Source organism: Coregonus clupeaformis, unplaced genomic scaffold (genome assembly GCF_020615455.1).
Source record: "Coregonus clupeaformis isolate EN_2021a unplaced genomic scaffold, ASM2061545v1 scaf0377, whole genome shotgun sequence".
Lineage (NCBI taxonomy): Eukaryota > Metazoa > Chordata > Actinopteri > Salmoniformes > Salmonidae > Coregonus > Coregonus clupeaformis.
In genome coordinates this window covers 55,063-73,188 of record NW_025533832.1, presented here as the reverse complement: position 1 = coordinate 73,188, position 18,126 = coordinate 55,063, and the positions used below count along the sequence as shown (strand labels likewise).

At 43.0% G+C, this 18,126-nt stretch overlaps 1 protein-coding gene across 2 annotated transcripts in view; it reads left to right on the top strand.

Annotated features, from left to right (window-relative positions):
* LOC121561931 (ras/Rap GTPase-activating protein SynGAP-like) overlaps positions 1 to 18,126 on the top strand; it is a 131,330-nt gene that overhangs the window by 81,509 nt on the left and 31,695 nt on the right. Inside the window, exons 7-15 of one of the 2 annotated variants that reach the window (XM_045215154.1) lie at positions 7,614 to 7,767; positions 8,348 to 8,446; positions 9,612 to 9,851; positions 10,092 to 10,421; positions 15,651 to 15,795; positions 15,917 to 16,061; positions 16,268 to 16,504; positions 16,782 to 16,983; positions 17,286 to 17,515. In XM_045215154.1, the coding sequence (XP_045071089.1) occupies positions 7,614 to 7,767; positions 8,348 to 8,446; positions 9,612 to 9,851; positions 10,092 to 10,421; positions 15,651 to 15,795; positions 15,917 to 16,061; positions 16,268 to 16,504; positions 16,782 to 16,983; positions 17,286 to 17,515 (1,782 nt within the window). The remainder of the gene's footprint in view (positions 1 to 7,613; positions 7,768 to 8,347; positions 8,447 to 9,611; positions 9,852 to 10,091; positions 10,422 to 15,650; positions 15,796 to 15,916; positions 16,062 to 16,267; positions 16,505 to 16,781; positions 16,984 to 17,285; positions 17,516 to 18,126) is intronic. The other variant, XM_041874355.2, reaches the window with a different exon arrangement.

Below are 18,126 nucleotides of genomic sequence, written 5' to 3'. Positions count from 1 at the left end.
AGAAGTTCTGTAGTGATTCCTATATTGTTGATGTGAAGAATATTTGTTGGTCTGTGGTGTGTAATGACGAGCAACCAGAAGCTGCACTTGACACATTTATGAAATTCCTTATCCTAGTTACTAATAAGCATGCACCCATTAAGAAAATTACTCTAAAAACTGTTAAATCCCTATGGATTGATGAAGAATTGAAAAATTGTATGGTTGAGGGGGATGAGGCAAAAGAGATGGCAAATAGGTCTGGAAACCGATTGGCAAATTGAGAAATCATGTGACTAAACTGAATAAAAAGAAGAAGAAACTACTCTATGAAACAAAGATACATTACATAAAGAATGATAGTAAAAAGCTTTGGAGCACCTTAAATGAAATGTTGGGCAAAAAGGCAAACGCCGCTCCATCATTCATTGAATCAGATGGCTCATTCATCACAAAACCCACTGATATTGCCAACTACTTTAATACATTTTTTCATTGGCAAGATTACCAAACTTAGGCATGACATGCCAGCAACAAACGCTGACACTACACATCCAAGTATATCTGACCAAATTATGAAAGACAAGAATTGTAATTTAGAATTCCGTAAAGTAAGTGTGAATGAGCTGATATTTTTCTCGATCAACAATGACAAGCCACCGGGGTCTGACAACTTGAATGGAAAATTACTGAGGATAATAGCGGATGATATTGCCACTCCTATTTGCCATATCTTCAATTTAAGCCTACTTGAAAGTGAGTGCCCTCAGGCCTGGAGGGAAGCAACATTTATTCCCCTACCTAAGAATAGTAAAGCCCCCTTAACTGGCTCAAATAGCCGACCAATCAGCCTGTTACCAACCCTTAGTAAACTTTTGGAAAAAATTGTGTTTGACCAAATAAAATGCTATTTCACAGTAAACAAATTGACAACAGACTTTCAGGACGCTTATAGGGAAGGACATTCAACAAGCACTTACACAAACGACTGATGTCGACTGAAATTAATGATAAAAAGATGGTGGGGGCTGTTTTGTTAGACTTCAGTGCGGATTTTGACATTATCAATCATAGTCTGTTGCTGGATAAATGCATGTGTTTTAGCTTTACACCCCCTGCTATATTGTGGATAAAGAGTTACCTGTCTATCATAACACAGAGGGTGTTATTTAATGGAAGCCTCTCCAACAAAATCCAGGTAGAATCAGGAATTCCCCAGGGCAGCTATCTAGGCCCCTTACTTTTTTCAATCTTTACTAACGACATGTCACTGGCTTTGAGTAAAGCCAGTGTGTCTATGTATGCGGATGACTCAACACTAGACACGTCAGCTACCACAGCGACTGAAATGACAGCAACACTTAGCAAAGAGCTGCAGTTAGTTTCAGAATGGGTGGCAAGGAATAAGTTAGTCCTAAATACACTGCTCAAAAAAATAAAGGGAACACTTAAACAACACATTTACATTTTAGTCATTTAGCAGACGCTCTTATCCAGAGCGACTTACAGGAGCAATTAGGGTTAAGTGCCTTGCTCAAGGGCACATCGACAGATTTTTCACCTAGTCGGCTCAGGGATTAGAACCAGCGACCTTTCGGTTACTGGCACAATGCTCTTAACCACTAATCAAACTGCCCACTTAGGAAGCAACACTGATTGACAATATATTTCACATGCTGTTGTGCAAATGGAATAGACAACAGGTGGAAATTATAGGCAATTAGCAAGACACCCCCAATAAAGGACTGGTTTTGCAGGTGGTGACCATAGACCACTTCTCAGTTCCTATGCTTCCTGGCTGATGTTTTGGTCACTTTTGAATGCTGGCGGTGCTTTCACTCTAGTGGTAGCATGAGACGGAGTCTACAACCCACACAAGTGGCTCAGGTAGTGCAGCTCATCCAGGATGGCACATCAATGCGAGCTGTGGCAAGAAGGTTTGCTGTGTCTGTCAGCGTAGTGTCCAGAGCATGGAGGCGCTACCAGGAGACAGGCCAGTACATCAGGAGACGTGGAGGAGGCCGTAGGAGGGCAACAACCCAGCAGCAGGAATGCTACCTCCGCCTTTGTGCAAGGAGGAGCAGGAGGAGCACTGCCAGAGCCCTGCAAAATGACCTCCAGCAGGCCACAAATGTGCACGTGTCTGCTCAAACGGTCAGAAACAGACTACATGAGGGTGGTATGAGGGCCCGACGTCCACAGGTGTGGGTTGTGCTTACAGCCCAACACCGTGCAGGACGTTTGGCATTTGCCAGAGAACACCAAGATTGGCAAATTCGCCACTGGCGCCCTGTGCTCTTCACAGATGAAAGCAGGTTCACACTGAGCACATGTGACAGACGTGACAGAGTCTGGAGATGCCGTGGAGAACGTTCTGCTGCCTGCAACATCCTCCAGCATGACCGGTTTGGTGGTGGGTCAGTCATGGTGTGGGGTGGCATTTCTTTGGGGGGCCGCACAGCCCCCAATGTGCTCGCCAGAGGTAGCCTGACTGCCATTAGGTACCGAGATGAGATCCTCAGACCCCTTGTGAGACCATATGCTGGTGCGGTTGGCCCTGGGTTCCTCCTAATGCAAGACAATGCTAGACCTCATGTGGCTGGAGTGTGTCAGCAGTTCCTGCAAGAGGAAGGCATTGATGCTATGGACTGGCCCGTCCATTCCCCAGACCTGAATCCAATTGAGCACATCTGGGACATCATTTCTCGCTCCATCCACCAACGCCACGTTGCACCACAGACTGTCCAGGAGTTGGCGGATGCTTTAGTCCAGGTCTGGGATGAGATCCCTCAGGACACCATCCGCCACCTCATCAGGAGCATGCCCAGGCGTTGTAGGGAGGTCATACAGCCACGTGGAGGCCACACACACTACTGAGCCTCACTTTGACTTGTTTTAAGGACATTACATCAAAGTTGGATCAGCCTGTAGTGTCCAAATCCAGACCTCCATGGGTTGATAAATTTGATTTCCATTGATAATTTTTGTGTGATTTTGTTGTCAGCACATTCAACTATGTAAAGAAAAAAGTATTTAATAAGATTATTTCATTCATTCAGATCTAGGATGTGTTATTTTAGTTTTCCCTTTATTTTTTTGAGCAGTGTATTTAAAAAACTAAAAGCATTGTATTTGGGACAAATCATTTACTAAACCCTAAACCTCAACTAAATCTTGCAATGAGTAATGTGGAAAATGAGCAAGTTGAGGAGACTAAATTGCTTGGAGTAACTCTGGATTGTAAACTCTCATGGTCAAAACCTATTGATACAACAGTAGCTAGGATGGGGAGAAGTCTTTCTATAATAAAGCGCTGCTCTGCATTCTTAACAGCACTATCAACAAGGCAGGTCCTATAGGCCCTAGTTTTGTCGCACCTGGACGACTGTTCAGTCGTGTAGTCAGGTGCCACAAAGAGGCACTTAGGAAAATTGCAGTTGGCTCAGAACAGGGCAGCACAGCTGGCCCTTGGATGTACACAGAGAGCTAACATTAATAATATGCATGTCAATCTCTCCTGGCTCAAAGCGGAGGAGAGATTGACTTCATCACTACTTGTATTATTGAGCGGTATTGACATGTTGAATGAACCAAGCTGTCTGTTTGAACTACTGGCACACAGCTCGGACATCCATGCATACCCTACAAGACATGCCACCAGAGGTCTCTTCATAGTCTCCAAGTCAAGAACAGACTATGGGAGGCACACAGTACTACATAGAGCCATGACTACATGGAACTCTATTCCACATCAAGTAACTCATGCCAGCAGTAAAATTAGATTTAAAAAACAGATAAAAATACACTTTATTGAACAGCGGGAACTGTGAAGCAACACAAACATAGACACATGCATACAAACACACGATAACATACGCACTATACACACATGTACACATGGATTTTGTGTTATAGATATGTGGTAGTAGAGTAGAGACCTGAGGGCACACACTTAATATGTTGTGAAATCTGTTATGAATGTAATGTTTTTAAAATGTATAACTGCCTTAATTTTGCTGGACCCCAGGAAGAGTAATGGGGATCCATAATAAATACAAATACAAAATACAGCAGTTTGACTATAGATCCAACTTCTATCTAATGGTCGTCAGACCTGGTTAAAATGTACCTGATTTAGATAAGAGTTTGCAGTCTGGGGACTAATCCATTGCTTTTTATCTGCACAGGCTTTTTACTGTATGTGCATGGAAGCAAGTTTTGAAGCATAGAAAGGATAAATAGAAAACAACTGAATAAATTGAAAACAACATATGGATTTTATACAAATCTGTCAGCATGATAGTGCCAGTAGCTAGCTAAATAAACAATGGCAAATCAGTGACATGACATTGGTGCTATAGCTACTCCAAGTTGACCTGTGTAGAAGAGGTCATTTGGATCTTGAAAGGGCTTAAGTGCGGTCGAGGAGCTGTTCTTTTCATGATTTATTCATTGAAGAGATCCGGACATATTTCACCCATGGATGGTTAAGTCTGAGGATACACAGTAAGACAAGTCAAGCAGCTTCTGAAGTCCGTCATGTTTCGCCAGGGAGATGGTCTTCAAAGCATCAATGACTGATTTCCTTTTCAAAGGCCTTAGTTCAAACACAGTTGGCTTTTGGTAGTCTCCTGGCTTACTGTAGGTAATGGAGATGTGTGGTTTGTTTTGGTCATTTGCTGGTATTTAGCCCCCTATATGAATACATTAGGGTGACTTTCTACATATTTTGTGTCGTTATGTTGGATAAGTTGCTTGAGGTGTAGTTGCTGGGGCAGTTTTCCCTTTTTAGATACTTTCTGTTGTTTTTGAAACACCTGCCTGCATCTTGGGTACGAAGAGTGTTGGTAGAAAGTGCGTTTTGGGGGATGGACTTTTTTCCAGTGTGGCTTAGCTGTGTTGTACCAACAGTTTACATAACAACTTGATTTCCTCTGAGAGGTTTTCTCTCCCACCGTATTCCCCCTCTCCTTCTCTCTCCCTCTGTCTCTCTCACACTCTCGCCCTCCCTTTCTCGACCTCCCCCACTGTCCTTTATTTCTCTCATTCTGACTCATTTCTTTGGGTCTATTTTTATCTCTCCCTCCACATCTCTCTCCTATCTTTCTCTCTCTCTCTCCCTCTCCCTCTCTTTCCCACTCCACTGTAAGTATTCAATGTTCTGATGCACATTATGAGTGAATGTACACAAAAACTGTGGCACAGGGAGAACGCGAGAGAGCTGGACGCATCAGGGACATCATAGTAGGGAGACTGTTTCTTTTTTTTCTCAGATTTTTCTGTGTTGTGGTCTGTGTTGTGGTCTGTGTTGTGGTCTGTGTTGTGGTCTCTGTTGTGGTCTCTGTTGTGGTCTCTGACATTCCCTTTGTGTCATTCTGTATCTGTCTCTTCAGACAGTGTTTGTGTTCGTCTGTGTAAATGTATAAGTGAATGTGGGCGGGTATGGCGGGCAAGCGTCAGAGACAATTTTATCCACGTGTTGCTTTGTGCCTTATGCATGTATGGCTGTCAATAGAAACATAGCTTTGTTGTCCAAGAAATATCATGATAACACTATTGTCATTATGCTGAAATCTAATGTAATCCAGTGAAACTCTAATTGAATGCTAATGTGTTGACTTCTTTAGATGACAATTAGACCCATAGTGAGACTAGCAGCACATTGTTTTTTGATGTGACCTCTTTTCAAGCTCACAGAACACAGAATTTATGAGTACAGACGGAATGCTTTGGCATGAAAAGCAGAATGGTTGCGTGCTGTTTCTCAACTTTTCAGAATCAGATATGCTCAAGTGTAGCTTAGAAAAACTCCACGGTTAGATTTGTTAGTGAGATTGTAGGGAGCTATAAACAGTGGGTAGTCCCTTTAGTTGAAGAAGTGTATACCGACATTCAAATGGAAAATATTGACAGTGGTTGCATTTTTTGGGGGCCATATGGTACCAGTTGCCTTGTTGACTTAATCATCCCCCTAATCAAATCAAATCAAATTGTATTTATCACATGCTTTGTAAACAACAGGTATAGACTAACAGTGAAATGCTGACTTACGGGCCCTTCCCAAAAAATGCAGAGAGAAAAAAAAGAGAAATAATAGAAACATACACAATGAGTAACAATAACTTGGCTATATACACGGGGTACCAGTACTGAGTCAATGTGCAGGACTATGATGTAGATATGTACATATACAGTAGGTAGGGATAAAGTGACTAGGTAACAGGATAGATAATAAACAGTAACAGCAGCATATGTGATGAGTCAAAGAGATGCAAAAAAGGGTCAATGCAGATAGTTAAATAGTTAACCAATAGCTACACGGACTAACTATTTAGCAGTCTTATGGCATGGGGGTAGAAGCTGTTCAGGGTCCTGTTGGTTCCAGACTTGGTGCATCGGTACCGCTTTGCCGTGCGATAGCAGAGAGAACCGTCCATGACTTGGGTGGCTGGAGTCTTTGACAATTTTTAGGGCCTTCCTCTGACACCCCCTGGTATAGAGGTCCTGGATGGCAGGGAGCTCGGCCCCAGTGATGTACTGGGCCGTACGCACTACCCTCCGTAGCGCCTTGCGGTCAGATGCCAAGCAGTTGCCATAGCAAGCGGTGATGCAGCCAGTCAAGATGATCTCAATGGCACAGCTGTATAACATTTTGAGGATCTGAGGGCCCATGCCAAATCTTTTCAGCCTCCTGAGGGGGAAGAGGCGTTGTCATGCCCTCTTCATGACTGTGTTGGTGTGTGTGGACCATGATAATTCCTTAGTGATGTGGACACAGAGGAACTTGAAGCTGTCAACCTGCTCCACTACAGCACCGTCGATGTAGATGGAGAAGTGCTCGGCCCTCCTTATCTATAGTCTACGATGGTAGGATAGTCTCGAACGGACCTCATCCAGTTTATTCTCCAGTGATTTATCCACTCTCCGACGTAGTCTCGTCAGGTATCCCGCACGCCGGCCTCTAAAGCGGCATCTCCTCCTTCTTCGAGCGTCGGGGATTTGGGCCTGGTCTGGGATAATCAATATGTCTTTCGCCTCCGACTCATTGAAGTCCTCGTCCAAAATCGAAGTTGGTGATAGCTGTTTTGATGTCCAGAAGCTCTTTTCGGTCATAGGAAACGATAGAGGAAACATTATGTACCAACAAATTTAAGATCAGCTCCAATATTTTTTTACAATTGGTCAGGAGCTCGTAAAACAGCCGCTATTCCCTCCATCGCCATTCTTTCAACATCACGACCTGCTTAGTATTGGTAATGTTTTTTCTACCTCAAATGTGGTTTAATGTACAGTATGATCGTTAGGGAACATAAATAAGTGGTCTAAGATAGCTGTTGAATGAGCACATGAGAATACGGACGCAAATAATGATATCAGACTATAATCCCCCATCGCAGGAATCCGTCTCGCAAAGTTATCACAAATACATCCTGATTTGATTCAGTAAGTATAGTAAGTATATTACATATGTATATTCATATTATATAAGTATATTATATGTAGCTGTTTGGCTGTGGGAGAGTTACCCTTTATAACCACAGTTCAGAATGCTGTGTACTGTATCCTTGATGCTGTGTAATGTAATGTATAGGACTCACTCTGCTCCTCTCACTGTGTCTCTGCTCCCCACCCAGAACGCGCCTGATGCAGAGCTTCAAAGAGTCCCACTCCCATGAGTCCTTGCTGTCTCCCAGCAGCGCAGCCGAGGCGCTGGACCTCACCCTGGACGAGGACGCCATCATCAAGCCTGTCCACTCCAGCATCCTGGGACAGGAGTACTGCTTCGAGGTGAGGCTGACACGACACACACACACAATGAACACAGATAGCGCTACTAATTAAACCTGGGTTCAAATACTATTTGAAATCATTTCAAATAATTTTGCTGGGCTTGATTGAGCTTGCCTGTTGCAATGGAACCAATAGAAGAAGAGAAAGTTAAAATCCCACCCATCTGCCACTCCAGGCAGGCTAAAGCAAACACAAAAAGTATCTGAAAGATTTCAAATAGAATTTGAACCCAGGTCTGTCTACTATTGTTACTAATACTACTAATGTTGGGTAGAAGTCTCTCCATTGGCATCAACATAAGGATTTATTGAATAAGGCTGTGATTTTAAAATATTGTTATCTGTGGAAAAGATATCAAAGAGAAAGCCAACAAGCAGCTCGAAATGAGCTCATGTCCCAAGTTGATTTGTCACAGAAATTTGTTGTGAAAACGGCTTTCACTGCATGGCTCACTTTCCCATAGCCGACGTGTACATGACACAAGTCTCTATGATTAAAGGACGTTGTTATGCCACTTGTCATCTTCTCCCAAGTTGCTAATGGTTGTGGCTGTTGATGTTACCGTTGGTAACCTCAGGTGACTACGGCTTCGGGAACCAAGTGCTTTGCATGTCGCTCGGGTGCAGAGAGAGACAAATGGATCGAGAATCTTCAGAGAGCTGTCAAACCCAACAAGGTGGGGAAACAAAGACGAGAAATTAAGTTACTTCTCTGTCTGTCAGTGCTTCTCTCCTTCTCCCCTGTCTTCAATATGTCTGTTTCAATATGAGCATTTCCTCATTTTGTGTACTGTAACCTCCATTTGCTCTCTGTTTGTCTATATCTGTAATGTACAGTCATCAAATACAGTACATATTAATACACAGCACTTCTACACTCTATCATCCGAGTAAAATAAAGAACTAAGAAGAAGCAAACTCAGCACTTTAGATGCGGTTGATTAAAACAGATCTTCTAATTTCAGCTCAGCTTGATCTCCTAGGTCTGAGTAATAGGCCCTTTCCCTCCCCCCCTCTCTCTTATCAAAAAGGGGAAACATGCGCGAGACAGATAACTGCTCTTGATGGCAGCTAGGGAGCTGCAGTATTAAGGCAAACGGAGAGGAAACATCAGCCTGAGTGGATTGACTCATCCAGATGCTGTGACTGCAGGGTTCCTGGCTGAATCACGGGGCTCCAAGGACTTGACACGGGGGCTCCGAAATATCCTCAGCACCATCATGAATCTCCAACCAGATACATGATGTGAGAGATAAGACGAGGTGCGATGTCGATAGAGACCAGGATGTTCATTAAGTTTCGTAACCATCGCTGGGCAGACAGACGCTCTTGATTCTTCTTCCTATTGAAATTCATTATGAACGGTTGAAAGGGTTGTATCGGCGGACATCCACATTGATTGTCAGGCGGCATACCTATGGAGTACTTAAGAACTAACAACTTTGGAAAATTGCTGATATACTTAGCAATCTAAATTCGGTATTAAGAGCAGAGTTTAGCCGGTGCCGAGCGATCCAGTGGCATTTCAGACAAGTTTAAATGACTCACCCCTGACTAAAACATCACTCTGTGCAATCTACACGCTCCCCTCCCATTGGGATTTCAGATATAGTTGGCTCTTTGTAATCATGTTCAGAAAATGCAGCTCTCTGCTGCAACATTACCAATCACACATCCACTTCTCTCATGCCTCCAGTATACATGTATCACCATCCGTATGTGAGCATATTGTTCTTAACCCACTCAACCATCCCTCTCTCTTTGGCTTTCTTTTTCCCTTTGGTTTTCTTTCCTCCCTGTTCTGCCTTGTCCTTTTGCCACCCTCTCATTGCCCCTCTTCAGGACAACAGTCGGAGGGTGGACAACGTGCTGAAACTCTGGATCATCGAGGCGCGGGAGCTTCCGGCCAAGAAGCGTTACTACTGCGAACTTTGTCTGGACGACATGCTTTACGCACGCACCACCAGCAAGCCCCGGACTGACACCGTGTTCTGGGGCGAGCACTTTGAGTTCAACAACTTGCCAGCCGTCCGCAACCTACGCCTTCATCTCTACAAGGAGACTGACAAGAAGAGACGCAAGGTGAAGGGACAACTCTCTCACCAGTGTGCAAAACTGGATAAAACTGGTTGAAATTACATTCTTGTAGACTGGTTAAAGCACTGCTGTGTTTTAATGATAGCAGCTTGCCCAATGATTAAGATGGATAAATATACTTTAGTTACATTACTATCCTCTTTTTGTCCTCTTTCTTAATGGCCCAGGCCCCAAAACTCTTGTCCACAAAATCCCACTTATGCTATATTTCCCCTCTTCTATCAGGAAAAGAGCACATACCTGGGACTGGTCAGTATCCCTATCTCCAGCATCACGGGCCGACAGTTTGTGGAGCAGTGGTACCCCGTCATCCAGCCTAGCGTCCTGGCCAAGGGGCAAGCAGGGGGCAAGATCATCAATGCCTCCCTACGCCTCAAGTCCCGCTACCAGACCATGAGCATCCTGCCCATGGAGCTGTACAAGGAGTTTGCGGAGTATGTCACCAATAACTACCGGACTCTGTGTGCGGTGCTGGAGCCTCTACTGAGCGTGAAGAGTAAAGAAGAGGTGGCCTGTGCGCTGGTCCACATACTACAGAGCACAGGGAAAGCAAAGGTAAGTATTGGCATGAAACATTAAATAAATTGTTACTTCAATAGTGCACGGTACAATGCAAGGTCATATTCCCGTATACACCCCACTGTATCCTGTGAATATACCAAATAAATGTTGTTTTTGATTTGATAACATAATATTGATGGAATATGAGTACATTATAGTGAGAATGTATGCACCGTTTATAAATTCAACCACCTCAAATCACCATGCTGTCACGCTGATTAATGATTTGGAGACAGGCGCAGGAATACGGGGATGAAGCCCAAACCAAACACGTATATATACACTACCGTTCAAATTTTTTGTCCATTAAAATAACATCAAAATGATCAAAAATACAGTGTAGACATGGTTCATGTTGTAAATGGCTATTGTAGCTGGAAACGGCTGATTTTTTATGGAATATCTACATAGGCCCATTATCAGCAACCATCAGTCCTGTGTTCCAATGGCACGTTGTGTTTGCTAATCCAAGTTTATCCTTTTTTTTAAACTAATTGATCATTAGAAAACACTTTTGCAATTATGTTAGCACAGCTGAAAACTGTTGTGCTGATTAAAGCAGCAATAAAACTGGCCTTCTTGAGACTAGTTGAGTATCTGGAGCATTAGCAATTGTGGGTTCGATTACAGAATCAAAATGGCCAGAAACAAAGAACTTTCTTCTGAAACTCGTCAGTCTATTCTTGTTCTATGAAATGAAGGCTATTCCATGCGAGAAACTGCCAAGAAACTGAAGATCTCGTACAACGCTGTGTACTACTCCCTTCACAGAACAGCGCAAACTGGCTCTAACAAGAATAGAAAGAGGAGTGGGAGGCCCCAGTGCACAACTGAGCAAGAGGACAAATACATTAGAGTGTCTAGTTTGAGAAACAGACACCTCACAGGTCCTCAACTGGCAGCATCATTAAATAGTACCCGCAAAACACCAGTCTCAACGTCAACAGTGAAGAGGCGACTCCGGGATGCTGACCTTCTAGGCAGAGTTGCAAAGAAAAAGCCATATCTCAGACTGGCCAATAAAAATAAAAGATTAAGATGGGCAAAAGAACACAGACACTGGACAGAGGAAGATTGGAAAAAAGTGTTATGGACAGACGAATCGAAGTTTGAGGTGTTCGGATCACAAAGAAGAACATTTGTGAGACGCAGACCAAATGAAAAGATGCTGGAGGAGTGCTTGATGCCATCTGTCAAGCATTGTGGAGGCAATGTGATGGTCTGTGGGTGCTTTGGTGGTGGTAAAGTGGGAGATTTGTACAGGGTAAAGGCTATCGCTCCATTTTGCAACGCCATGCCATACCCTGTGGACGGCGCTTGATTGGAGACAATTTCATCCTACAATAGGACAATGACCCAAAGCACAGCTCCAAACTATGCAATAACTATTTAGGGAAGAAGCAGTCAACTGGTATTCTGTCTATAATGGAGTGGCCAGCACAGTCACAGGATCTCAACCCTATTGAGCTGTTGTGTGAGCAGCTTGACCATATGGTACGTAAGAAGTGCCCATCAAGCCAATCCAACTTGTGGGAGGTGTTTCAGGAAGCATGGGGTGAAATCTCTTCAGATTACCTCAACAAATTGACAACTAGAATGCCAAAGGTCTGCAAGGCTGTAATTGCTGCAAATGGAGGATTATTTGATGAAAGCCAAGTTTGAAGGACACAATCATTATTTATATTAAAAATCATTATTTCTAACCTTGTCAATGACTACATTTCCTATGCATTTTTCTATATTTCCTATTCAAACTCATTTCATGTATGTTTTCATGGAAAACAAGGAAATGTCTAAGTGACCCCAAACTTTTGAACGGTAGTGTATATTACACAGGGATGTAACCCAAACAAAAGAGCGAGGTGTGAACCTTTAAACAATACACGGGACGAAACCTGTAATACCAAGAGCACAATCTCTAAACAATACACGGGACAAGACCCGTAATAGCAAGAGCACAATCTCTAAACAATACACGGGACGAGACCCGTAATACCAAGCGCACAATAAACGGTACTCACGAGACCAACGGACATGGGACAATAATCGACAAGGACAATGGGGAACAGAGGGCACATACAGTTGACGTCGGAAGTTTACATACACTTAGGTTGGAGTCATTAAAACTTGTTTTTCAACCACAACACACATTTCTTGTTAACAAACTATAGTTTTGGTAAGTCGGTTAGGACATCTACTTTGTGCATGACACAAGTCATTTTTCCAACAATTGTTTACAGAAATATTATTTTACTTATATTTCACTGTATCACAATTCCAGTGGGTCAGAAGTTTACATATACTAAGTTGACTGTGCCTTTAAACAGTTTGGAAAATTCCAGAAAAGGATGTCATGGCTTTAGAAGCTTCTGATAGGCTAATTGACATCATTTTAGTCAATTGGAGGTGTACCTGTGGATGTATTTCAAGGCCTACTTTCAAACTCAATGCCTCTTTGCTTGACATCCTGGGAAAATCAAAAGAAATCAGCCAAGACCTCAGAAAAAAAATTGTAGACCTCCACAAGTCTGGTTCATCCTTGGGAGCAATTTCCAAACGCCTGAAGGTACCACGTTCATCTGTACAAACAATAGTACGCAAGTATAAACACCATGGGAACATGCAGCCGTCATACCGCTCAGGAAGGAGACGCGTTCTGTCTCCTAGAGATGAACGTACTTTGGTGCAAAAAGTGCAAATCAATCCCAGAACAACAGCAAAGGACCTTGTGAAGATGCTGGAGGAAACAGGTACAAAAGTATCTATATCCACAGTAAAACGAGTCCTATATCGACATAACCTGAAAGGCCGCTCAGCAAGGAAGAAACCAATGCTCCAAAACCGCCATAAAAAAGCCAGACTACGGTTGCAACTGCACATGGGAACAAAGATCGTACTTTTTGGAGAAAAGTCCTCTGATCCGATAAAACAAAAATAGAACTGTTTGGCCATAATGACCATCGTTATGTTTGGAGGAAAAAGGGGATGGCTTGCAAGCCGAAGAACACCATCCCAACATTGAAGCACGGGGGTGGCAGCATCATGCTGTGGGGGTGCTTTGCTGCAGGATTCACAAAATAGATGGCATCATGAGGATGGAAAATGATGTGGATATATTGAAGCAACATCTCAAGACATCAGTCAGGAAGTTAAAGCTTGGTCGCAAATGGGTCTTCCAAATGGACAATGACCGCAAGCATACTTCCAAAGTTGTGGTAAAATGGCTTAAGGACAACAAAGTCAAGGTATTGGAGTGGCCATCACAAAGCCCTCACCTCAATCCTATAGAAACTTTGTGGGCAGAACTGAAAAAGCATGTGCGAGCAAGGAGGCCTACAAACCTGACTCAGTTACACCAGCTCTGTCAGGAGGAATGGGCCAAAATGCACCTAACTTATTGTGGGAAGCCAAATAAATCAAATCAAATCAAATTGTATTTGTCACATGCACCGAATACAACAGATGTAGACCTTACAGTAAAATGCTTACTTACAAGCCCTTAACCAACAATGCAGTTTTAAGAAAGAATACCAAAAAAAATCACACTAAAAAATACAATATAAAATAATACGAAATAAAAGTAACAAATAATTAAAGAGCAGCAGTAAAAATAACAATAGCGAGGCTATATACAGGGGGTACCGGTACCGAGTCAATGTGCGGAGGCACCGGTTAGTCAAGGTAATTGAGGTAATATGTACATAAGTCAGTGTCATAACAGTGTCCTTTACATACATAGGATGTGGTGTTTTGCTGTAACCACTGTAACATGTGTCATGCTAATGTAACCATCATATTACTTGATGGCCCATGGTCTACCAATATTATGTCATGCAGATGAGCAATTGTTTACTTGGCTGACCATGCTGGATATTCATTCAGTCCTTCAAGTTGGGCAGTTCACGGTAGGACTCAATGCCATGCTATGTAGGCAATGTGCTGAACAGGGAAACATAGCTTCTGTTGGTCGATTACCAATCAAATAATTATTGAATCACAAAACATAACAAAAAATTCCATAGCATTTCTTACCTCTCTTTTGGTGTTGATTTTTCCACAACCACAACTTCTACAACCTCAGGTTCCCTCGAAATCAGACTGTGTCCACCAGTATCTCCCTGAGAAATACATGTTTGTGTGATGTCACTGTACCGAATGTATAGCTAGATGCATTGTTTGGGGTGGTCCTGGGTTGAAAATGCTGTCGACCACATAGCTAGCTAGCATTATCTTCTACAAACCAAACACACTATCATGTCAACAATCTGCATATCTAGCTATAGGTAGCTAGCTAACATTAGCTAGTTGAAATAAAGGCATTGGGCATCTTGTGTGGTTTATGCAGTGTAGCTGTCGTTAGATTCCTTTGAGGACAAAACAGTTTGAATACAGAAGATGTCAGCTAGCTAGCTAAGTAGCCGTGTTAGCTAGCTTGAACACACTAATGTTAGCAGCTAATGTAGCTAAAAAACGCAGGCAAAAAATTCATCCCAACACTTACCTACCTGTCCATGAGAATGGTTGCCATTTCAGTGTCACTCTTCTACCTTTCAAAATTAATTCCAATGTCTATCCGGTTTCTGGATTGGTCATGAGCAGTGTTCTTCTCGCTTCTTTTTCTCTTTCGGGGTCGAGTTGATACAGATCCAAGAATCGAGAATGATGCTTGTTTCTGTCAACATTTTCTGAAAACGCTGACCCTGCTACCAGGAAAGTTAATCTGCAAACAAGTTAGCTAGCTTGTTGGCTTCATCTGCTCTGTGTTTGTTTCTGGTGGCTGTAGCTTGCAAGTGACTTTCACTTCCTCTCCAGCTCCGGAGAAATGGCAGCAGGGTTGTTTGAGTAGGCAGGATTTAGCACAAAGACACACCTTGCCCAGAAGGCCAGCCCAAGGCGGCTCAGGGCTCAATCCCCTTGTTTTCGTTCAAAGTGAAAACACAACATAAGAAGTGGGGCGGCATGGGGGCACCCATGACCTGCAGATTCCATCTTCAAGGCAATATGAACTACAAAATGAACATTAGTTTGACTACTTCTTGGTTTTCTTACCAAACCATAAGCCAAAACAGATTGAAACAGAAGGAACATTAAACATAACAAATTACACTCTGACCTCCGGAAAGGCGTTATATCCTCAAAATAGAATTTGAGAGTACCCAATAGATTGTAATTGCTATAGAAAGCCTATGCTATGTTGATATTTCTGTTTTGTTTTTTTCCCAGGATTTTCTTTCAGACATGGCGATGTGTGAGGTAGATAGATTCATTGACCGAGAACACCTTATCTTCAGAGAGAACACTCTGGCCACCAAAGCCATAGAAGAGTACCTCAAGCTGATTGGACATAAGTACCTCAAGGATGCAATAGGTGTGACCGTCAAATGCTTCACATTAATCACTCAATACATGTTGTTGGACTGTTCTTGCTGTGATGTATCCAGTATCTTTCTGTGTTTGCCTAATGGTCGGTGATATTGTGTTTGTTTCAGGGGAGTTCATAAGGGCACTGTACGAATCAGAGGAGAACTGCGAGGTGGACCCCATGAGGACACCACCCTCTGTCCTTCCAGATCACCAAGCCAATCTCCGCATGTGCTGCGAACTGGCACTCTGCAAAATCGTCAACTCCCATTGGTCAGTAGTTGGCATATATGAGTGCTTACAGTTGTTTTCATTCATGTAGGATTACTCCTGGCCTACAGCACCCAAAGACATATTTACAGAATTTGGATTGTTGAGCACACCAGATTTGCCTTCAGTAGTTGGCATACACTGCCTGAATAAAACAGAATATCCTATCAAATGAGAATAACACACTGTATATTTGTATCTCTCTGCAGTGTGTTCCCTCGAGAGTTGAAGGAGGTGTTTGCCTCGTGGAGGGTGCGCTGTGCGGAGAGGGGGAGGGAGGACATCGCAGACCGCCTAATTAGCGGCTCCCTTTTCCTGCGCTTCCTGTGTCCGGCTGTCATGTCCCCCTCCCTGTTCAACTTGACCCAGGAGTACCCAGACGAGCAGACGTCACGCACGCTCACCCTCATCTCCAAAGTGGTGCAGAACCTGGCCAACTTCTCCAAGTCAGTTCATTAATTCAAAACAACTCATAATGTTATGCTTATGCTAAAACTTTTGTAATATTTTGAGTCTTTTTCCCGGGCACAGACTAAACCTAGTCCTGGACTAAAAAGCATGCTCAATGTAGATTCTTCATTGAAAGTGCTTATTAGTTATTAATCCAGGATTGGGCTAATTCTGTGTCCGGGAAACCAGCCAATGATGTAATCTCTGTGAGTATACAGCATTTTGACTCTTCCTCCTATACCCCACTCTTTCTTCTTCTTCTCTCTCCCTCAGGTTTGGCATGAAAGAGGAGTACATGTGCTTCATGAATGAGTTCTTAGAGATGGAGTGGGGCTCCATGCAGCAGTTCCTCTATGAGATCTCCAACCTGGACAGTGTGAGCAACGCGGGGGGCTTCGAGGGCTACATCGACCTGGGCAGGGAGCTGTCCATACTGCACAGCCTCCTCTGGGAGGTCATGGCCCAGCTCAGCAAGGTAGGGAGGATCAGGGTAAATATTAACAATACAACCGCTACAATATATGACCAATAAAGAAGTATAAGTTACAGATAACCAATGTAGGGTTATTCAATAATGTCCAATATGGAATCAGTACAATAAAATAACTATGTATGGTCTTGACAACCCAGTAATCTGAATGTTTGAGACAGTAGAATAAACGGAATGATTAAGTGCACTTGCAATTTTCAAAGATAAGATACTTAAAATTATCAACCACACTTTTTAACCATTTGAATTATTTTCCTATTGTCATTGCTAACTTGTATTCATGTCAGTCTTCTAACCCTAACCCACAGGATGCCATTATCAAACTGGGTCCCTTGCCCCGCCTCTTGAATGACATCAGCATGGCCCTGCGTAACCCCCACCTGCAGAGGCAGCCCAGCCATCAGAACCAGACAGATAGAGTCCATGAGAGACAGACGGAGAGGCTGCTCTCACGACCCAGCTTCAACAGGGGAGTCTCCTCGGAGTTCCAGAATCTCATGATGAAGGATCTCAATAGGTAGTGCCCTGGCTTTATTTAACCCTATTGGCTTGTTTCCTGGACACAGGTTAAGTATAGTCCTGGACTGAAAAGCACTTTGAATGGAGAATTTCCATTGAACATACTTTTTAGTCTTGGATTAGGTTTAATCTGTTTTGGGGAAACCAGCCCTAGGAGGATGGTTGGTTGGTGCATTTATCATGGCCAATGTTAAAGTTTTGCCTTTCCCGCCATAAGGCTGTGGTTGTGTTGTTCCTTTTGTGCTAAATCCTAACTTGTAATACACCTACAGTGGGGGAAAAAAGTATTTAGTCAGCCACCAATTGTGCAAGTTCTCCCACTTAAAAAGATGAGAGAGGCCTGTAATTTTCATCATAGGTATACGTCAACTATGATAGACAAATTGAGGAAAAAAAATCCAGAAAATCACATTGTAGGATTTTTAATGAATTTATTTGCAAATTATGGTGGAAAATAAGTATTTGGTCACCTACAAACAAGCAAGATTTCTGGCTCTCACAGACCTGTAACTTCTTCTTTAAGAGGCTCCTCTGTCCTCCACTCATTACCTCTATTAATGGCACCTGTTTGAACTTATCAGTATAAAAGACACCTGTCCACAACCTCAA